General features: G+C 37.3%; 2 protein-coding genes across 2 annotated transcripts; one reads left to right on the top strand and one right to left on the bottom strand.

The window, feature by feature from the left end:
* On the bottom strand, positions 1-17930 carry itcha (itchy E3 ubiquitin protein ligase a). The gene is made up of 24 exons (XM_028576101.1): positions 17821-17930; positions 16653-16717; positions 16365-16506; positions 15367-15491; positions 14166-14297; positions 13600-13648; positions 13248-13426; positions 12794-13022; positions 12452-12547; positions 11868-12042; positions 9765-9834; positions 9523-9607; positions 7984-8112; positions 7521-7593; positions 7306-7377; positions 7112-7200; positions 6718-6877; positions 6187-6320; positions 5507-5647; positions 4947-5067; positions 4676-4780; positions 3370-3466; positions 3203-3275; positions 1-2754 (listed from the first exon to the last, which is right to left on the bottom strand). Exons 2-24 carry the CDS (start codon positions 16675-16677, stop codon positions 2655-2657), a joined length of 2601 nt encoding a protein of 866 aa, XP_028431902.1. The 5' UTR covers positions 16678-16717; positions 17821-17930; the 3' UTR covers positions 1-2654.
* Positions 17931-18602: 672 nt separating this feature from the next.
* Positions 18603-22452, top strand: bloc1s1 (biogenesis of lysosomal organelles complex-1, subunit 1). Its single transcript, XM_028575952.1, has 4 exons — positions 18603-18821; positions 18954-19026; positions 20572-20704; positions 21893-22452. Exons 1-4 carry the CDS (start codon positions 18761-18763, stop codon positions 22001-22003), a joined length of 378 nt encoding a protein of 125 aa, XP_028431753.1. The 5' UTR covers positions 18603-18760; the 3' UTR covers positions 22004-22452.
* Positions 22453-23755: the final 1303 nt, after the last annotated feature.

The raw sequence follows: 23755 nt of genomic DNA, 5'->3' as shown, positions 1-23755 counted from the left end.
CCCGGTGTTTAAATCATTTTATTACCGTTTTCTCAATCAATCCAGTCCATTGTTACATGAAACCCATCCTTCAAATAAATAGTATTCAACCTTGACTTCCACTTATCAAAAAAGTTAGAGCTTCAAAAAAAAAAACAGTGATTACACTATAAACATGATTTACAATGCAATCAGTACAACTAAAACACTATTTTGCATATATCTATACATTTAACGGCTCCATGCGCTGGAACAGAGCAGTGATTAAACAGTGAAGTGGTTAAGTCAACCAGTTGGGAGTGTCAAGGTGCTATATTAGTTGTAATCTGTTAAAATATTTAACAGTGAATATTTTAATCACAAACGTTTTTATCAAAATGTTCTTTTATTTTTTAAGATAATCTCGTCACAAGGCTGCATACCTGTAGGTACACACTGAGTTTTGTGTGTGTGTATTACTGCCAGTAAGGGGAAAAATGTGAGATAAAGTGAAACAAATGACACAATAAGAGTAAAGTGAGCAGTAACTGGTATTTTGCCTGACTGACGGTCAATACACCTGTCAGGTCTGTCAGGTCAGTGAGGGAGAGCTAAGCCCTTTTCCTGTAGTATCAGCATTGACGTTGTGAAATGACATACAGCCACATATTTCATACTTGGGCAAATTCATGAGCAACATTTGTGGATACGTCCTATTACTTTTACTAAGAACTTAAAGTGAATTTGCTGAAACTGTATTAGTATTATGTTTCAATGATCTGGGGTACACTTTAAAATGATACCAGATAATTAACACCATGCACACACACACACAGCTTGATGCTTTGACAGTTACAAGTTGTTAAAAAATATCACTTTACAAATTGAAATTTTGAAGTAGATAAGCCACCTTTTTGCACCTCACAGTGTTGCCCACTAATATAATAAAAGACAACCAACAACTTAATAGTGACAACTGATGTAAAATGTGTAATCATTTAGGGGATTTTAAGAACTGATTACCCTTAATGACTTGTTAGGCTTTAGAGTCAGATGGTTTACAAAAACAAATTAAATAACATCCTTTGGTAGATTGGTTCCATAGTCATTTTCTTAAAGTGATACTCTACCCGATACAAAAAAAAAAAAAAAAAAACTTTAAGTTTGATGTTAGCAGAGGTATTTTTGGAAAAGACATGAAATATGCTAAAATACTACTGTACAAATCTGAATACCTAACACCCTATAAAACTAGGGCCACTTGTATTACATTAATTCTAATCTTAATTATCAACTTATGCCTGCAACTTTTAAGGGGTTCACTGCTTCGATAAATTAACTGTATTAAGATATTTAACACATGTTCTACTTTTTAAGTATATTTACACAAACTGCATTAGTCACTAAACACATTAAACAGTCAGGTATCAGTATCTTCATTATTGATCTAGGATAATACTTAATTTCTGGACATCTAAAGACTTTGCTACCTTTCAGTGGGAATAGGTCATTATTCAACAACAACAACAACAATCATTGTTCTCTATTACACAGTAAATCCTAAAGTTCCCACTTCATTAGTAACAGTTCAGAATTATCTAGAAAAGACCAATTTTTTTCAGTCTTCCAGACTGGTAAATGTTTTACCATCCATGGTCAAATAGGCTGATATTACATACAGCACAGATTATTTTGGGAAGGCAAAGTTTTCAAATTAAAATCACAACCCAACCAGTTTCACCATAGACACTTGCAAATATGTAAAGGTTCTCTATTTCATATTGAGAATTTAAATCAATAGTAAATGCTGAAACTTACCAGTGTTATAAGTGTTATAAAATGATCAAACAAATCACTGTTTGGCTCTATTATTGGCAAAATTGTTGTTTGTTTTCTACAAAACTATTGCACATAAAAATACCTCTCTTAAGAACAATCACAAACGGCTTACTGCTCACATAACTATGTGCAAACTAGTTCAAAGTTTCAACTCATTATAAAGTTAAGAAATCAACCTGTCACAAAAGGAGAAATTATCATGATCATATATATCACAGTTAATAAAGAAACTGCGTATGAGCTAGGAGAGTCAGTCCAGTCAGTCAGCTGTTAACAAAAATACTCCATCCATTCATCCAACCTAAAATTTGAGTCTGAAAAGCCTCAAACCATATATGTGCCTTTGATGTTACTTTTAGATATGAACCTTTTTTATTTTAAGTCAAAATGCACAAATATGGTTCTTTTCTCTAAAATGACCAATTCTAGTGCATAGGCCCCACAATGCGGCTCTTAAGAAGTTACTACAGCACAGATTCATGTGTAGAATCTGCACTTGTGCAACATACAGCGAGTGCAGACATGATAGGGTGAGAAAGGCATCTCTTCTACCTCCATCGCCCGATAGTGGGCTGACCAGGGCGAAGGGAGATCAGCTTGATTCAGGTGGATCATGTAGGTGAGAAGTGAAAGAGATTGATGGGGATTCACAGGTTTCTTGCAGAATAAATTAATTTGTGACAAAACAGTTGTTGCTGAACACAATAATGTGAGAAAAGATGTGTGTATGTCCATCTACCAGTTTATAAGCAGCATCTGGCTGCAAGGAAAATCTGAGAATCCTTTGCTCCTGTCTGAAATGGATCTGGCGCATCCAAGCCCACCCTGTTCCATCCAATCCTCCTGCTCTTGTTGCGTTACTCCTGCCCAAAGCCTTCTGTCTCCTCTATGGCAAACATGAGCTTCTCCTTCAGCTGCTCATAGCTCTTATAAGGAGGGAGGTCCAGACGATTAAAGCTACATGGAGAAAAGAGAAAGAAAGTAGATGACTATCTATATTGGATATCTCCAACATTCTTACCTTAAATATCTTTACGCACAGAAGTGAAACAAAGTGCTTCAATCCTTATTAAAAAGATTTTGACATAACTGCTGATAAAAAGAAGTGTTTTTTTTTTATTCATGAAATTCTGACTTATCTGGTGAGAAATGTTCACTTACTTCACTGCTGCACTAGTTTCACACAACGCTGCATAAGAGCATCTACTAAATAAACATTGTAAACTGTATTACTCAAGGAGCAATGCATTCTAACAAAACATAAAATGCCACTTTAAATGCCAAATTAAAGTCTAACAATAAAAAGAAGGCTTGTGACCGGTTGAATCAGAAATGACTAAGAGGGTTTGGTCATAAAGTTTAATACACCTGAAGCCTGAGGACTTAGTAAAATAACTGGCCTTACCATGTGTGGCTTCGTGGAAGCCAGTTCTCTTTGCCCACTTTCTCAATGCAGAACTTTTGAGGGCCGTTGCTTCCTATATTAATAACAAGCATATAGAAAATGACATCAAGAAGTCAATTCTGGTGTGATATACAGTGTGCCAGTGTGTATCTGTCTATTATGCGTACCCATCAGGTCAGCGAAGCCACCCACAGGAAGGCGACAGGTTCCTGTGACAAACTGCAGCAGTCTCATCCTCTTCTCATTATCCATCTCCTTCACAAACTGTCAACAGATCAGTCCGTGTTACAGTTTTTTACGATTGTTTACACACTAAAATGAAAATTTCCACACAATTTGCTAAATTCTACTCCAATGAGCAAAACACTTCCACAGATTTGCACAACATTACACACAATGTCTGCTTCACCCTTTTTGCAAAACATTACACACAGTGATTTGTAAAACTCTACACACATTTTCAGACCTTAGATACAGATAAGGATTGTGAGGTTACTTCCTTGTCATTACAAAACCCCAAATTGCCAATGACCACACCAGTGAACGAATTCTTTACAGTAGTTTTTCTTCAGAGTCAAAGTGTATGTACTTAATTGCAGTCATTTCTATTTGTCTACAGATTTTATTTGTTTCATTGATTTCATTTTTGGTGGTTTACTGTAACGGATTATGGTAAGAAATACTGTAAGTATTGAGATAAATACTTGAAATATTTAGTCTGCAGCATCAGTGTTGTGCAGTGCTTGGTAAGTTTATAGTAGGTCTATTTGTGTACATTCTCCCTATATCTCAAACTAATCATGAAGAATGTTGTGGATTTGTCACTATTTTTTTGTCATCTAAATTATCCCCTACATAACAATGTCTGGCCAAAAATCTAGCACATGCTATTTCCTAAAATTAGTTTTTTTTACAAATGTGTTTTTTATTTATCACAGCAGTGTGAAACTGGCTGCAATAGTGTCTGATCATTGAGGACTGTGTTGGTTAAATGAAAACTAATAGCATTTTGACAAATGTGTGTATATGTTTTGACTGAAGTGTGTCATTTTGCAAACAATCTAGGAATTATGCAAATGGTGTGTGGTGTTTGGATAATTGTGATTATAGTTTGAAAAAAAAAAAAAACAATTGAAAAAAACTGTAATACCACTTAGCAAATCCATATAAGCAAATATATAATTTTCCTAAATTCACAAGTTTCTAAGCGTTATTAAGAGTTTTGTAAAGCTTTGGACCCAGTGAAGACACAGTCTCTGACTTGACAGCAAAAAACAATCCAATCCAAAAAGGTTTTAGTTACGAGATTAAGACAAATTAAATCTTTAGACAATATCAAACTGCACTACTATTGTGTGTATTAATTTACTATAGAAAAAGAGCAAAGTGAAAATGGACCGATAACAAATGGTGTTGTGATCTTTCAGTTTGACTAAACATTAGAGTCTGAGTGTGCAACTGTATATTACCAACCTGCCAGAACCAGAGGATCTGTTTGCTGCTTCGGGCATAATGTCTGTAGATTGTGCTTCGCTGCCAGTCCACCAGGTCTATCTCCTGCATCCCACACAGCATCACCTACAGTCAAGAAGGAAGCCAGATTGTTATTGTGAAGACAACACACTCAAATGTGGACACATTTTCTCCTGCAGAATCAACACTTTTTTGAAAGACCAACGCTATCCCAAACGTCACACTTTCCTGCTTTGGTAAAAGGTGTAGAGAATAGGTCTAGTTACACTACCTCTAATTCCTTAGCATCAAAGTATTGAAGGTATTGCTGGGGCAAAACTTCATTGAAGCCCTCAAAGAATGCTTGAGTCTGCTCCTCGACACCTCTGGACAGCCTCCACTCTGCCACCAACCTGCATACAGAAATATGAAGATAAACATAATGAAAAATAAATCAATCAAAAAAAAAAACACTGAAAGAGTGAAGATTCATGGTGTCTTAAAAAAAATTAGGAAGATAACTTTTAAGTGTTTAATACGTAATTAAAAATCTGTAACACTCCTTTGAATGCGGTCATTCTACTGCGGTGTATATACAATCCAGTTTGTTTATTAATTACCATTACCTCTACGTCAAAAATTACAGGAGAACGGACTACTTGGTTCACATGCAATACTGTCTAGAAGATTGTCAGAGTTTGACTGTAGGAAATATCAATGTGTTATGATATTGCAAGCCAGCTTATATAAGACTATCAGTGTTGTGTGTAACATATTAGATATAAAAGGGAATGTAAATGGGGTAGTTGAAGACAGATGGTGGATGAGAATTAGCAGAGGATGCAGCTGTACCTGATGTATTCCTCTTTATTTTCCTCAGTTACTTGGATGTTCCCTCCATCTGGTTTCAGCTCGTGGGTGGTGACCTCCCCCAGGATCTCCTTGTCAACGGAGAAGAACATCTCCAGACCACATTCCTCTATGTTATTATCCCTGCAGGCCAGAGAGTCATTATCATTATCAACAATAACAAAATCCACCTACCAATACCTTTACCAAATACGTTATTGAGATGTTACATCTTGTTTGTTTAAATAAAAAAAAATCACAATCCAACATTTTACGGGGGGCTACGTGCCAGACTATTTCTTGGTCGCCACCAGTACCTTCTTGGAGTCTCCGCTGGTTACTTAGTAACTGTTCCCAGGCTAAGGAATATTCTGGCACATAACCATGGTATGTATCTTTAATGTAACTCCTGACAAAAAAAGCAAATAAGCGAATTTCCCAAAATGCATTTTCTTTTAAAACCTCCAAAGAACACAAGCTCCACTCATCACTAAACAAAAATATGTGACAGGACCACAGGGGCCCAGATTATAAAACAACCACCATGCCATTTTAAGTGACATAAACATGATACCTTGTCCATCTACTCATGCCAACCCTCACTATTCTCACTATATTCTCTACGCGTCCATCAGCTACCAACCAACCAAGTTACATATTGTCTTTTTTATCCCCAGACCTACTTGATCCAGATGAGTGAGTTGTAAAACTCTGGATCGATGGACTCCAGGTCTTTCAGAGCCAGAGGTTTGTTCAGAATACGCTTGTAGAAGGGCAGGGAGAAACCTGTGTCGATGAATTTGCCATGGAACAAGGCCTAGAAAGAAACAATACAGGAGAGTCGGGTGAACAAATGTATTGAAAACAATAGCCAGATACAATAGAGTAGAAAACTAGATCTAGTAGTATGAGGAGATTGACTATTTTGTCAATTAACAACAACAAATAGATGTATTCCTGCCAGAGCTATAAAGGCATATCTATGAGCCCACATGTATAATTGTCATTTCAATTTTATATTAGGTCTGATCATAGGAATGAAATCTCAAAAACGATTGTAAAGAATAAGTCATGATTTACACATGATCATTATGCATTTTGCCAACTTGATCCACTTTGTGGGCTAAAGTAATAATGCCATAACAACTGAAATAACATTCAGATCAAATATTGATCGCACACTAAGTTACTGTGTTGACACATTGTGCAGTTACCATGGCAATGAAGCGTCCTATAAACTTGAAGTACTTGAGGTGATCAGGGTTGATGTAGGAGGCAGGGTTGATCTGCAGACAGTAGTTGTCCTTGCCAGCATACTCAAACAAACAGTACATGGGGTTCAGTACTTCATGAGAGAGCAAAAAGAACCATTCCCTGAAAATAAAATAAAAAAAATCACAGGACAAAAAACAATTAAGTGGTAGTGGTCATTCTGGTTGAGGTGGTTTGCAAAACCTTGTAAGTCAGGGCTTTTATTAAGAAATTAGTATCACATTAGTATGTGCTGTTAACAGGTTTTGTGTGTTTGAGGGTGGTGTCAAAAAAGATACAAATGAAAACAAAACACACCTTAGGAGTCACACGATTGAACAAAAAAGGTAACATTACCTGGCCACACCTCCGTAGTCCAAGCCTTCCTCTCCAGGGAAAATGATCCACAGTCTCCGCCTCAGATCTTGAGGGTGAAAGCTCATGATCTTTAATTGCAGACAAAGAATTACAAGTTACACACCTCAAACATTAACAAGACAATACTGTTAAACAGAGAACTGAAAAAGAAGACAGGACATTGAAATGATTACCTGCTGAAATGAATCCTCAAACAGGGTTTTCCGGGAGACGTTAATCTTAATGTGCTGAGGCATCGACAATTGCTGAGAGGGGGGGGAGCATTTAAACCATTTAAATGCTTTGAACACCAGTGAACATTTATCTTTGCACATTCAAGTACTAGAGACATGAGTGCCCACAAAGTAGCAGCACGAAGATAAAGAAAGACCTGTTGTGAAGCACATACCTGACACCAGAACCTAAAGTATTGCACTTTGGCTTTGAAGTCCCTGACATAGGTTATCTGTGGCCCATTCTCACTGCGGAAAAGACCAGAAGAAACCTTTTCAATGTCCATTCAACAAGCACATTTAGTTATTTATGCACACGTGTGTGTCGTATGTGTGTTTATTCACATCCATGACTTGAAAAGTGATGTGAAATGATGCTGCCACTGTATTACAGTAGCTGTTTAGGGATGCGCTTTTGAGGCTTTTCAAAATCATTGTAATAAGGATCATCAAATGCGATACCAATCATTGATTTAAATGGTTGTAAACCTGCATTTATCAATATTTTTATAGTGTATATTAACATTAAATCTAACTACTTTGTGTAATATGAAAGGGACTGCTTTTAGGGACAGTACATTCTATCTCTATTCTATTCAACTTGAGCATGTTTACGGGAACATTTAGACAAGAACTTACAGTGAGGACTTCCCCGTGCGAGGGTCAATGTAGGTTGTGGTTCGCCTGTTGTGGTCTACAAAGTAGGGAATACCATCCACAGTGAACCTCATCTCCCAGCCCTCTGGCAGGGGCTTGTCATTCAGCAGCCTGAGCAAGACAAATATACATGATTATATACATCAAATACCTTAATTGTTAAAATGATAAACGGATGCAGAATTTACATTGTAAATGAAATTGGGGAATCAAATTACAAACGAAAAGGTGCATTCATAACCAAGATTGAAGAAGAACAGGAACATACATTGTTTATGCCAGAAGACAAAACAGCAGACATTACAATATTATGCTAGATTTGTGCTTTCTTTTTATATGTAATCAATGTTAAATGTATTTTTTTTTAATTAAATTTTCCTTTAGGAAAATTTCCCAACATTGAGGTTTTCTTGATATAAACAGGGTCACATCATAGTTGACTGATAGATCTCTTCAGATTGATGAATATATATCATTAAAATAATTCAAGAAATATTATACTTTTGCTCAATGAAGGTCTCTATTTATTAATTGGAAAACAGAACACAGAAGTATGCCATACTCAAATGTACATCTTAAATTAATTGTAAGGGTCAAGAGAATTATATCGGCCTAAAGACAGGAATATGACCCAGGAAAGGTTAAATAAAACATGCTTCATTAACTAGGGACACTAAACAGTGTTTAGTCAGATGCTCTTTCCTTTGTGGACACATAACCTCCTCATTAACAGCAGTTTATTAAGGATTCAGTGCAAGCACAGTTTAGAGCAAATATCGCTGACAAAACAATCATGTTTAAATCCAATCAATAGATTTTAAAAAGCTTTTAGTTATGTTAAAGCTATAGTGTGTCATTTCTGTCGCCCCCATGACGAATTCTAAGTAATGACAACAACACTGTCGAAGCATCCACATGACGCAAGCCTTCGGTGATCGCACCCCCACCCTTCCTCCACGCAGTTGCTAACACGAGGATTAAAAAAAGCATGATGGAAGAGGTAATTATCTTGTAAAGAGTTTTGTGGAGCTGATAGGCGTAATGAGCTTTGTATCAACTAATTTGATAATGGCTTGAATGTAACGGACGTTCATTAATATTAAATTAACACGAGAGCTTTAAACATTTCTAAATCCAATACGTCCATGCCTCCAAGACTGTTTGCATACGTTTGTCCTGTCATTATCCACCTGCTGGTAACTCATTGCACGTTAGAACAGCTCTTCAGCTCTGCTACATCCTGGATATAAGTCATTTCCTATTTTAAGATGGTAGTAGTTAATTGTATATTCCTAAGCCTAAAAGACGGACAACCTGTGTGTGATTCCCTTCTCCATACTTCACTCCTAATGCCAGTTAGGACCGATTTTCTACTGTGAAGTGTTTTAGAAATACTGGAACTCGGCTAGTTGCTAACACATTAGCGCCTCTTACAGACATTAAAACAAAACTACAGCTACTGTAAGTTAGACAGAATCAAGGTATGAAGATACACATTATATAACACAGGCATACACTCACCCTTGTGTCCTAGGGTCCTCCCACTGTGTTGCCCGAGTCGGGTGATGAACAAAATACACTCTGCCGTTGGAGTCTGTTCTCTTCTCTGACATAAAAGAAAAAATGTTTTTATATATATTTCAGAATCACTTCACTGTTATGCATTTCGAATTACATCACAGTCCTGAAAACATTTTACTGGGTCTTTCTAACATTTCAGAAACTACAGCTAAAATAAATGTCAAATGCTCAGTGATATTTACCCCAACCATGTGGCAGAGGTCCCAGCGGGTCAAACTCTTTGTTGGCTGTAGCTGCCAACTGGTCTTGGAGCTGAGCCAAAGAGAGAATGGGACACATGTTGATAAAGTCTAAAAAAAACATATAAACTGCCTTTGTCACAGCCTGTTAAAGCAAACCGAACTGTAGTATAGTTCAAATGTATAATGGAGCAAGTGTAATTGACCTCGTAGCATTCTTATCTCTGTTCCCACTCGGTGTTAACATTTTGAAGGTCCCTTAACCATGCTAGCAATTATTAAGATCTTCCAGAGTCATCCTCAATTGAGTCTATTTCAGACCTGAGAGCCAAATTAGACTTTAAAAACACTGAGAAGCAGAGATAGATGCCACACATGTAAACTCAGAAAATAAATGTCAAAGACCAGCACAGTTTACAGCAGTGTTTCCTATCATGATAAATCCTCAAGGTGGTTATGGCTGTTGTTGTCAGACAATGTATTTCAAGCAAATAATTATAATAGGTGTGACCTTTGTAATGCAGGCACAGCCTGTAAAATAAAGCAACATGAAAAGAATTGTCTGGGGTTTAAATTCTGCGTAGACCCAAAACTTTACTGTATTATATTTTACACCACAAATAACATGTTCTGCTTCTTTTTACTTCACTTGGATGTTTGAGCTTTACTCTGCAGAATGATCTATGTGATCTGAAATGCAGTTTACACAATTGGAAAGTGTTCTCAGTGCTCACCATAAATCTCAGTTTAACACGGACAAACGGAGTAGATATTAGGGGTGTACGATTCAGAAAATGTCACGATTCGATTCCGATTTTTAGGCTCACAATTCGATTTAATATCGATTTTCGATTCAAAAAAACTATTCACAGTATGTAAATGTAGTTACTTTTCCTATGTGATTGCAGTAGACATACAATTTAAAAGAAAAGAAACAACAAATTAAATGTAGTTTGATATTACTTTATAGGTCTTCATACAAAAATAAAAACTTTTGCAACTAAAAACTGCAAAAGAGCCAAGCTTTGGCCAGCTTTCAAATACATTTAATTAAAGTCTAAAACTGTTAAATAAAAAGAGCTTTTACATTTAGCTTTAAAGTGCTGTACTCAGATAAAACAAAAAATACTGCTAAATGTGGTTTAAGGAGTACTTCCAGGATGACTGTTGAAATGTGAACTTGACTGGGCACATTGAACTTCCTAAAATTAGGCCCTTTCTTTTTAGAACTGTGGCAACTACAGTCCATTCAACAGAACGTTTGTGATGTGTCAGAATCACATAATGGATACACATTTAGGTTTGTAGGCATTTACGTGTTTTGGAGTGAGCATGCTCCGCTGTGCAGTTACAATGTCTCTGGCAGTTGAGAACACTCCCACTGACGCAACGTTAGTACCAGGGATGCACAAATAGCGCTTAGCTAACTTAGCCAGGAGGGGAAAGACATCACATCTTTAATGTTAATCTCTGGGTGTACCATGTGAGTTCTCAAGTTTGTGGTGTTTCCAAAATAATTAACATTGGCTTTGCAAAGCCTGCATATAGCATAATTCCTTTCAAGTTCCGTCTTCCCCTCAAGGTTATAAAAGCCAAAATGTGCCCAAACTCTCGCCTTCAATGAGAATGGAGCAGGTTGAATAATTCTGTGAGGTTTGCCATTGTTTGTGCCGACTAAACTACTTCTGCTGCACTCGTTCTTCTTCTGATTATGACAAGAGTGCCCAGGCGTCAGTGTGAATTCAAAGCAACACCATCTATGGGAATAGCGAGGTAATGTCATGTCATTTGGCAATAGTGCCAAAACAGAAAAAAAAATATGAATCGATTTTTGGAATTCTATGAATAAATTTTGAATCGGTAGAGCTTGAATCTCTATTGGAATTGATTTTTTTGCACACCCTTAGTAGATATAATTATCAGATTAATTAACAATGTAAGTGAACTTCTATCAGACACAAATTATTCAAAGCGGAGTACAGTATTTCTATAGGTCATAAATCATGTCTGAATGGGATCTTTAAGTAAATCAAAACAGATAAATGGTCTGTGCTTCATGTGCAGTAAATGTAACAAATCCAGCAACTAAACAGTGACTGCTCTCACCCCATAAATGAACCTCTGGTTAAACTGCTGCATGGCTCCCTGCAGCTGGCTGCGCTGGTGTTGCCACTCTTCATAGTTACGCACAGACTCCTGCGTGGGGCGTTGCCACGTAGTAGTTCGGGTTATGTGGTCGACATAGTACACCCTACCCATCGGGTCCACCCTGCGCTCCCACCTACAGGACAGGGAAAGTACAAAGAAGGCAGTGCTCAGTTGTCAATCTAGGCCAAATGGCAAATGTGCGTGAAGGCTCTACCTCACATCCATGTAAATACATGACACACGTTGTTTTAATTTGTTCCAGTATTTTAAATACATCACTTATATTAAATAAAAAAAAAAAAAAATTATGTAAGCAAAAATAGGTTTGCTCTACAGTAGCCATAAAAGTGGTTATAAAATATGAAAAAGGGGCTGGAGCACACTGATTGATTTGCAGCGTTTAATTCTGCAAACAGAAAATAAAATATGTCTGTACTAATCGGAAATCATTGTTATTGTTTGTGACTGCACAGTCCAACACAGCAGAGCAAGAACCATGTTAGTATTGATGGTATTAAAAGATTATTCAAGTGTGTTGGTACCCTGAAGGGAGAGGATCAGGCCTTTCCCAGCTTGTCCTTTTCTCAATGTGATCCACAAAGTATATCCGTCCGTTCTGGTCCACCCTTTGCTCCCACCTGCAGAAACAGGTGAGTGAAAGAAGAAAAAGCACAGGAAATAGGATTTGGCTCGTGGTCAACTGCAGAGCAAACTGATTCCGTCACTGACTAACTACAATTCCTTGAAATACCAAAAACATTGCTACATAGTACAAAAACAACACACATACAGTAAATTGTTTCTATGGTTGCAGTATTATATGCCTGCCAACAGTGGCTAGAGTGAAGACTTGCAGAAACAAGTGTAGTGCCTTGCTCTTTTACCCTGGTGGTAAGGGACCGTTGCTCATGGGTGTGATTCTGGGAGTGGTTGTGGCTAGAGCTGCTGAGGCAGAAGTCTCTGGTTTAGGGCCACTTGCTGTCTGTGAAGAACCTGCTGCTGCTGCGCCTGAGTCATCCGGCTGATTTGTACACCCAATCGCTGACACCTGAGAGGAGCCATCGGAAGCTGGACCTTCACTCAGCTCACTAGGGGAGGAACTGCTAGAAGAGGCTGGGGAGAGGAGTGGGAGGATGGCGAGAAGAAAACCTTTAAGTCTTACGTTTTAATGTGCAGAGGTGTATTTGCTCTGATTGCAGTCATTTAACACGGTGCACACACGCTACTTCCGTTTATGAAAATAAATCGAGAATCGAGAATGTGAAATGATCGGTGTGTCAAAATGTAATGTTGCTAATGTTATACTGTAAAGTCTTTGATATCTTGTGCTCTTCCTACTTGGTGAGGCGGCTGGTCTGCGAGGCATGGGAGGAGGAGGTTGGACGGGTCTGAGAGGACACGAGGCGCTGGAGCCCCCTGGAGATCGGGAAGGAGAACCCGTACCATTGACAGCATGACCATTAGGTACGATGACCCACTCCTCTGAGTCACTGGAGGGAGATGTGTCTCTGCTTGACCTGGGGAGCAAAATATTTTCTTCAGTTATTCTACAGGTATACAATGAGTATTTTTTATAAGTGAACACACAAACTTCATAAGAGATATGCTTTTTGTTTTACCAAAACCCCTAAGCTGAGATTTGCACAAAGAAGCAAGTATTATCTTATCTATACATAAATGTTAACTGAACCTGTTGCCAGCGTTTCCATTTTGTCTTGCATTTCCATTTCGAACAGTAGCTGAAAGGACAGAGAGCAAGATGACAAGTCACAACTTTTATGTAAAATAACGAGATGTTACCCCCAACTGATGGTTATTTAAGAATTGTGACCAAGATATATATACGAAGAGGGACATTTTACAGTTGAAAAACTACAGTTAAGTATGTATTGGCCAATTACCTCAAAAATATTTGTTGGTATTTCTGCACAACAATTTCTTGTTACTCAACAGCTGACATATATATGCTGACGCTGACCTCTATATATTTGTGATGAGCTAAATTGGCCGATATATCAGTTAGGTACTACAAAGAATTCTGACCAGAGGCCAAACAAAAATGACACCTCCAGTTGTTACAACCTCTTTTCACTAAAAGTGACCAATATCAAACAAAACATGATGAGAAAGAAAGGGAAATATCTTAGCAACAGCTAAAGTAATAGAATTCTGGACATCTGTGCATCTTTCACCTTCTCAAATTGTTCCTGTGGTAGGCCTAGTATGGTGCGTTTCTGTCTGTGTGTGGTTCCTTACCATGTTCTCTCTCTGCAGAGGTGAAACTTTCTGGGTCTACCTGCATGCCGTCCAAACAGACTGACAGGTCACCTACAATATCCTGAGGGTCTCTTTCAGAGCACAGCTGCAGTGTCTGCACCACCTCACATACTGGGGAGGGTGAAGAATATAGTGTTAAACAGGTGCATATCATTTGCAAGTCCGACATCACGCCTCAGGTACACTCATCACCCAAACACCCACATTGATCATTTACCAACAAAATAAAAAACAGATGATGCTAAGGTTGCTGAGCTAGTAGGAATTGCCACAGAATGCACATAGTTTTCCCAAAGAAAGATTCGAATTTGGAGACATTTTTCTTATGAGGACCCCCCCTCACTGACCCTTCATAATCATCTCATTCTCAAGGTATTTGGTAACCGTTTTCAGCCCTGCTGGTGAGAGCATGGGGCTCTAGAGATGTCAGTGTCAGTCACTCTGTCAGCTCAAACCACTTTAGTCACATTGGGTGTAACAAGCAGCATGGCCTTGAGGGGCTACTAGCAAGCTTTTTAGAATCGTGTTTACTATTGGAAAATGAAAAGCAAGCAGCTTAGAATATGAAGCAGAATTTTATGTCACATGGTGTGCACATGCCGAGATAAACCATTGTATTAGGCTGTAAACACTCTAAGCAAGCAGAAGGTCATACGCTTATGTGAGGCCTGTATCCCAGGGGAAAGAAAACCTAGTGAGTACTGTGCATGTTGGTTGTTAAGCTTATCAAAGCCCAATAAAACATTCTCAAAACAAACACAGGCAGATATGCACTCCTAGACAAATGTGCAGTCTACAGTGTGTACGCAAAATCTCTCAAATACACAATGCAGCTGTTAGACAGACACACAAAATGAATACTGAAAGTGAGATTACAAGGGATACAACTTTTTTTTATCTTGAAATAAATAAACCATGTGATGTGAGCTTTGCCCTGAATACCTCATAATATCCTGTGGGAATCAACCCCAAGAGCATAGAAATATTGGTTTCATCCTCTTCTCATTAAACAACACATATTTTCCATCTTCAAAGTTGAAAAGTCAAAAACAGTAGTAAACTTTGCCAAATAGCATTTGTTATAACAATATTTATAGCACAAAGTTGTTAGTTTGACTTCAAATATTTCAAAGAAAACACAAGATTACAATTTAGGAGAAAGAATGTACTGTGAACTCACATTTCAGGTCATTAGCCTTTAGGGTCTCACTGATCTCCAGTATGGACATTCCCAACAGGAGGTCTGCTTTCAGTGTCTGGTGGCTCCAAACACGAAAAATCAGTTTGCTGACCGGAGTCACAATTCTGCAAAAAAGAGAGAGAATAACGAGATACAAGTTAACACCAGAAAAAAAGATTACAGATGTTCTGCACTAATGCTAAAGGATTCATAGACTATGAATAGCTCTTTAAAAAAAAAAATCAATGACGATTTTGGCATTCAAATTTATTTATTTATTTTTCCACTGTATGAGGCTATGGCTTCTTAGCTCACTTGCCAAATCTGTTTCATTTGTTATCTAATTCATCATTAAAGTCATATATTAAGTATGAATTCCTAACATAGGCTGGTTAATGCTTCAATGTGAGCATTTGTTTGCTTTTCTATGTTTGACATCACTGCAGTTGAATATATTTTTGGTAAGACCAGAAAGTAATTGTAAGACATAATTTCTGGGTTTTAGGGTTGTAAAAATAGACACATTTTAAGATTTGGTGCAATCCATAATTTCCCTGAGGTGGGTTATTAGTTTAAACAGTTACTAACTTATTTGTAGGGACTAGGCCCAATTACACAGCACAGCAACCATGGTAAAGCAGTGACTGTTGGGCGCATGGACTTTGTGAACTAACCTGCTATAAATCATTCAGATACATCAGATATTCATTCAGAATATACCTACAAGTATTTAGTTTACCCTTAATTTACACAATCACCAAATTCCCCGCTCAGTAACTTTACACCAGAAACAGACATCTCAGAACCTCTAGGATATAAACAACAAACGTAGACTCTACACTTACAACATGCAATTAAAATATATATTGCAACACCCACAATGTGGTATGTTGACTAAATTTAGTTCAATATTTCTATTATCAGCCTGCACATCATCCAATAATTAATCAACAATTTGTCAAACGCATTACTCTCCAATGACAAACAGTAATACGCACACTGTGACAGCCTGCTTCCATTTGGGACTGTGTGTGTTGTTGCACTTCTCAGTCCTCTTTGACTGGCCATCCACGGCTACCTCAACATAGGGGCTGGGACCAAACCAGTTCTTTCTGTTTTCCTTCAGCTTGGCTGAAAGCACTACAAAGCAGAACACACCACAGTGAAATTGCATGCAATTTACCTCTCAGTAGATTTGTTCAAAATTTGTCAGAAGTTGCATTTGGTAAAGTTGCAACAACTTTTTGTTGATAGACAAGCTTACAAATCTTGCAATGATATCTTACCTGTGACTTGTAATTGGGCCTTCATGGTTCATCCATAACACAGCAGCCTTGTTGGCTACACTGACCTGCAACCAATGACATCAGATTCAAACATGGGACACTCCATGCAGGTAACCTACTTACAGAGTGATTAGGCTATTAGGTTGCTACAGTCAGTGAAAAATATAGCCTAGCTTTATATACAATAGCAAGATTGGATTGATGAGACTATTTAACTAAAGCAAAAGGTATGTATGACAGTTTCAGGTATCTGGAGATATTAAAAGAATAGTTTGTAGTCTCGCTGATTCAAAGATATGACCTAACGTTTTTGATCTTTAGAATAAAACCTTAGCTAAATATTTCAGGTGTATTTGCTTTTATAGTATGAATTTAAACTAAACTGTGCACACATTTTTACATAATTTCGACTGTATACTGTAGTCCCACTGGAAGACTCATTTCATTATTAATTGACTCTGTCTAACTGTAATCTATTATTTCGCAAACCTGCATACTCCATGTAAAATTTAGCTCGTGTTTGTGTTAAGACATACAAACTCCCCTAAAATGCACGTCACCCAGTGTTTAATCTTAGCTATTTCAAGAAACCGCTGTGTAACGCTACCTTCCATAAACCCCATCCTTAATTTGGCTAAATTTAGTCTCACTAAACCTTCTTGCTAATCTTTGACAATATCCTTTGGCAGGGCAAGCAGGTAGTTTAAATGCTGTACAAGGGGAACTCAATAATATAATTCAACAGAATGATGTTGTATGAGTGTATTAGACAGTAACATGAAGTTGTCAAGGAGGCGACGTGTACTTTGCTATCTGCAACCCAAGGCAGTAATACTAATAGCTTAATAGCTTTATCTATCAGGCTAGCAAGGGGGTTAGCCAGCAGGAGATTTGTTGTCTTTGTTGTCGACTGGGACATTGCTACGATATATTATTGGCTGTGATGTTAATGTTTTTTTTGTGAAACGGAGAAGTTAGCTACACTAACGTTACGTGGGGCAACTTTGTTCGCCGACGTCCTGCTGAACCCCGAGGATTTAGCTAACCGTGCATTAACGTTAACTAGCGTTAATAATGCTAAAACACCACCCAGCTCCTTGAGCAGCTTAGTTTGTTCAGTCGAGGACATCTCACACCTTTCATTCAGTGCAAGACTAGACGACCATACCTGATAGAAGCAGACGATAAAGGGCCACACAGACTTCAGTTTCAGCTATCTGCCTAGATTGTTGACAGGTAGCTAGCTTCCTTCCATAAGCAGTGTTCCGCTAGCCAGAACAAGACCGTTTCCGGTGCAAGTTTTTCAAAGTAAAATAGTATATCCACAGTACCCAAATGTCGACTGACATCTCTTTTTTTTCTGCAAAAAAAACTAAACCACTAAGGCACTGTACTTAGTCATAACACTTACATTGACAGGGCCAAAGCCTGCCTGAAGAAATGTGTCTTGCTACCTTTGTCTCATTTCAATCTCTTATCTTACCCATTGGATATGTTTGTGTAATTAGCGTTTGTGTTACTTAATTGAGCATTCTTGTCTTTTTGAAATAATTCGACTTTGCTATTTAGTTATTATTATTATTATTATTATTATTATTATTATTATTATTATTATTATTATTATTATTATTATTAAGTGGTGGTAGTAGTAGTAGTAGTAGTAGTAGTAGTAGTAGTAGTAGTAGTAGCTGCGGCAGTAAATTGTTATGAAATTATTTTTATTATGTACACTTTTACTTTGAAGGCGAAATCGCCATGACGAATCTGGCATCAAACTATTTTTCATAATTAAAAATAAAAAAAATAAAGAGCGATTACTTGCGTTTAAATTCTGTGTGACACGGCAGTATACTAGCTGGTCTTATTACTACACTGTGTGTTGCATTAATTAATAACACAAAATAACATTACATTGATTAATGGCTGCATGCGAGACGCCATTTTTGGGTACGCCCACTCCTGTCCTCTTCCCTCGAGCTGGTCTCGTGATAGCAGACAGCGGTAGTTACTAGCCAGTCAGCTGAAAGCGTATCCGACGTCTCATAAAAAACATGTTATTAATTTAAAGAATAAAACCATTTACGAATTAATCTCAACGACCACTAAAGATGTTGTCTCGTTTACTAAAGGAGCACCAGGCGAAGCAAAATGAGCGGAAGGACCAGCAAGGTGAGTGACTTGTTAACTATTGTGCTAACATATGCTAAAAACAAAGCTGATTGAGTGTGTCAGAAGGCCCCCGTAAGTCCACCATAGTACTGACTATTTGCTTGTCTGTGTTCATGTTTTTTACGTGCACAGAGAGACGTAGGCGTGAAGCTATTTCTGCAGCCACCTGTCTGACAGAAGCCCTGGTAGACCACCTCAATGTTGGGTATGGAAATTCTGCTCCTAGTCCCCTGCTGTTTCTCTTTTTGTTTCATGAGGTTTGGCAGACAACCTGCTATTCCATTTCATGGTTGTAGCAAAATCTCTTTGGTTGTAGAGTAACTTAGTGGTAGTGGTGGTAGTTGAGGAGTTAAGATGGGTTGACATCCTGGCACCCTCCCAACATAATGCACATCATTCTGTAAAAGTCTTGACCAAGACTCACTCACAAATACACTTAACAGAAGGCAGGATTTATATTTAGTTTGAACTGCAGCAACTGAATCATCTGCAGCAGCCAGTAGCCTATAAATGTAGCTTTAATTATAATTTTTAGGGTTGTAACTAATGATTATTTTCATTATTGATTAATCTGCCAATTCATTTTTTGATTACTCATATGGTAATAGTATACAATGTCAGAAAACACTGACGTATGCCGTTATGTCTTCAATTATCTTGTTCTGTCTGACCCAAAGATATTTAGTTTACAATGATGTAAAATGGGAAAAGCTGCAAATAAAATCCTCACATTCCGAGAAGTAAGTTAATGTGGTTGCTTGAAAGAATAATTCAATGTTTAATTGATTTTTAAAATAGTTTGTGATTATTTTCTTTCAGTTGACTAAGCGACTAATCAACTAATCCTCTCAGCTCTAATGTTACCCGGGCCATTTTTGTAATGGCTTGTTATCCTTAACCAACAGTTCAAAACCTAAAGGTATTCCAGCAAAAAAACAGAAACAATAAATTCTCACTTTTGAGGAGATGGAACAGCAAATGTGTTGTATATTTGCTTGATAAGTGACTATTGATAAAATTGTTGAAGATTATTTTTCTTTTTTTTGATTGACTAATCATTACCACAGTATTTGTCATGGTGATAGGTAATTAAAGTTTCTACTTAATATCAAATTTTACAGTAACAGCAAATTCTCATTTGTTGGTCCAGTAGCAATGGTTGAGTACTGTACTCCTTCTCCAGATACAAGGCATGTACTAAATATGTACTACTTCTGTGTCATAAACATGTTCTTCTTCTTTAAGTCTTCTTCTTGAAGTCACAGGTATAGATTGTCTAGGTACCACAATTCCATAACAGATTTCAGTCAAGCTGACCCGCCAACATCTTTTTCTGAACCAATTAAATAAAGCAATCCATTCTTTACAGGGAAGAATTGGCCCTAATGTGTGACACAACCACAAATAGTACATTAAGATTGTTAATATTGTGAAAGCTGTGATGAAACCAAGACAATCAGCTTAAAGAACGCGAGTGGAATGAAAAGACCTTTGTCGTGCTGTTCCTTTACAAAAAAGATTATGACCAAATTCCTAGTGACTTGATAAGATTTGTAGTCTAGTTTGAAATTTACAATACAGCACCCATGCAGTTATGTTGCAGTTTTTTTTATTTCCAATATAAATGAATGATGAAGACTTTGGACTATTAAAAACAAAGCTACTCTCACATGGATATATGAATAAATAATGCTATATTTATGTATTAATGATACTGTAGCAGTTCTCATTGTTGTTTCTGTTTTACTAGAGTTGCCCAGGCGTATGTTAACCAGCGTAAGCTCGACCATGAGGTGAAGACTCTACAAGTGCAGGCGAGCCAGTTCTCCAAACAAACCGCTCAGTGGATCAGTATGGTGGAGGGTTTCAATCAGGCCCTAAAGGTAGGATACCCTGTGTCAGCAAGAAATACACACAAAAAAAAGGTTTTTCTGTGAAATATCAACTTTGTTTTATAATCCTACAGCTGTCAAATCAATAAGTGCCCTTACTTATTTATTGCAATTTGCAAAGTTGGATTCTGTAAATGATATGAGGTCCCGAAGATCATATAGTTAATAGCAGATTAGCAGTAATTGTGTGGTGTGAGTGTATCACAAGTAGGGCAACACGGCATGAGGAGAATATACGATAACGTTGTTAAATATCGCTATAACGATATTACTTGCAATAACCAGATATTAAAAGTGTACTCAGTTCTGCATTTCTGCTGCTGTCAATATTCTGCTAAAATACAACAAATTGCTTGCTGAATTTAAAACAAATGAAAGGAAATCATTTCCATCCTTTTTTTATTGAACAAATTGAACATTGGATTGAATATGAAAGACAAAAGTGTAGTTTTCAACTGATCTGTTGTCTTTCAACTAAAACAAAATTTCTGAGTGTCTTTCACGATATGTCACAGCCTTTCGCCATGTGGTTATTGCGCTAGTTGATATCATGATGACGATAAAAAAGGACAATATATTGTGCAGCCCTAATCACAAGTGTTCCTACATTAAGCAATATTACACAAGAGGGTGTGCTTTAATGTCATTATTGGCACGACAGTGATGCGGTAAGGACCTACCTCTGTTGGATCTACTGTCTGGGCAGATCTGCTTGTTATATAATGCAGATTATACAACAAGTAGACAATACCTCAGTCCTGACTGCATCACTGTTATACCAATAATGGCATTAAAGCACACCCTCTGATGTAATATTGCTTCATTTAACAATATCTTCTTATCCCATCTGTAACATATTCTTATTACTTACATCCTATCCCACTGTGCACCATGTTCTGAATGAATGAATACCACCAAAAGTCCTCTTGCAAACAGTGACTCATCAAAACTTAAGGGCCTTGATACAGGTCCTAGATCTGGGCAGATTTGACAGGTGGTAAAAGCAATTCATGAATTACTTTTCAATCCTTTTAATCCAGCTTATGTCATCCTCACAGAGGAGACAGGAGGCCTGCAGATGATTTAAGCTGGCCTGTTGCTGGTCCTGATAATAGGTAAGACTGGTAGATGTACACATTGTTAATGCTAATTCTGTTTCTATACTCTCTTTTTGAACAGGAAATTGGGGATGTGGAAAACTGGGCCCGCAGTATTGAGATGGACATGAGGACCATCGCCACAGCTCTGGAGTACGTACACAAGGGTCAACCTCAGTCTGCTTCCTCATAAACTTCATAGTGGAACATTTATAGCTGAAGCCAAACACACTGGAATGCAATCCAGCTGACTCCTATCAGCAAAATCTTTGCTTCTCTAAGTGGGCTTATGATGATGGCTACTTTGTTCTGAGCTATGCTGAATATCTGAAATGGGTCTAACATCTATTTAGCAGTAACTATGTCAGTATGGATTTTTTAAGGTGCCACATGTAAAAACTTAAAAACTTAGGTGTCGGTTTAAGGGGCCACGGACAAATTGCAACCTGTCTCCTTATCTGTAGTTTCTCCTAAAAGCGATTTATAGTAAGGCTTTTTTTTCAGCACCTGATACCTGATCTATGTATGTCTTTGTTTATGTATTATAATTTTATGTACACTTATGACGTCACTGTATTTGTCAGACAACTTGTTAATAATTTAGTGATGCAACATTGTTTTTAATAAAGTCATTAACAGGCACTGGTGTTTTTTCTTATGAAACAAGGCTTAATAGATTGTATCTACCATTAAAGTGTATATATACACAAGGCTTCACAACAGCTGTTATACAAAAAGAAAAATGAGCATGAGGATCCTGGTTTGAAAAGGGGGAGTTTTGAGCAGGCTACTTAAAAAGGATCCTCTTGTGAGAACGATGTCAGTGGACAAAGTTTTTAAATATATTAAACCACTAAATGCAATAACTGGATACATATTTGCTTGGCTAGGGTGATTGGACAATTAATTGAATGTCTGACGTAAAGTAAAGTTATGTCATGACGCACATGGCTATTGAGTTCACTCATGTAATTATAGGCGTGTTTAGTGTTCTATTGCACTTTCAATTCACTGCGAACTATTATAGAAAACTCAAGAACTCATTGGCAACACGCTTGGTCCTTCAGTTTGCACCTGACATGTCAATTTTTCTGTAAAATAAAGAAGTAGTTTTGCTTCACGCTCATAATTGTAAAAAAATATATCCTTATTTAAGCCAAAATTTCCTACAAAAATCTCTGGGCAAGTTTAAAGTTAGTTGTTTTTTTTATGGAGGATGCTAGTCACGTTTATACAAAATACCTTTCCTTATTGCATCAGGTTTCTGTGGATTTAACACTTTGATAAGCCACAATACAATGTACGGTACAATGGCCACTTCTTGTTTAAGGTCAATATCTCGCAGTATGAGCTGATTAGTCTCAAGACATGCATTGCAGAGTGTGGTTACAGAGTATACTGCATATATTGTTAAAGCTTTAACACTGATGTAATAGGTCAGTGAACTGAATGAGCCAATGAGGTGAAACATGTTTTTTTGAGGTGCACAAGGCTTAAACGTGGGATTATTATAAATTTGTTTTAACACTCTTAAAACGTAAAGTACTCACTGTATACCCTGGGAACCACCAGGTTAGTTCTAACAAAGGGCAAGATTTCATGTTAAATATTTGAAAGAACCTGATCTGAAAGTAATCTGAAAGTAGATAATGTACTGTGAGAAGGTTGAAAAGCTAAAACAAGATCTCAACTTTGATGTCCAACTTCACATTTTGAAGTGTTTTTTTCTTCTTCATAAAAACACACACACACACACATACACACACATCTCAAACCAAGTGGTTACAGTTTGAGGATTACCAATTGCGGAATTGTCTTAAGGGATAAACCAAAAGGGATAAAGCCTCTGTGACCAGCCTCTCTGAGTTAAACAGAAGAATAACCTAGAAGGAGAAGAAGGGGAAAGAGGACGGATAACTTGTGGAGATCCATCACTTGTTACAAA

This window comes from Perca flavescens, chromosome 4, assembly GCF_004354835.1.
Source record: "Perca flavescens isolate YP-PL-M2 chromosome 4, PFLA_1.0, whole genome shotgun sequence".
NCBI classification, from domain to species: Eukaryota; Metazoa; Chordata; class Actinopteri; order Perciformes; family Percidae; genus Perca; species Perca flavescens.
The sequence above is the reverse complement of the archived record's forward strand: the minus strand, read 5'-3'. Positions and strand labels throughout refer to the sequence as shown.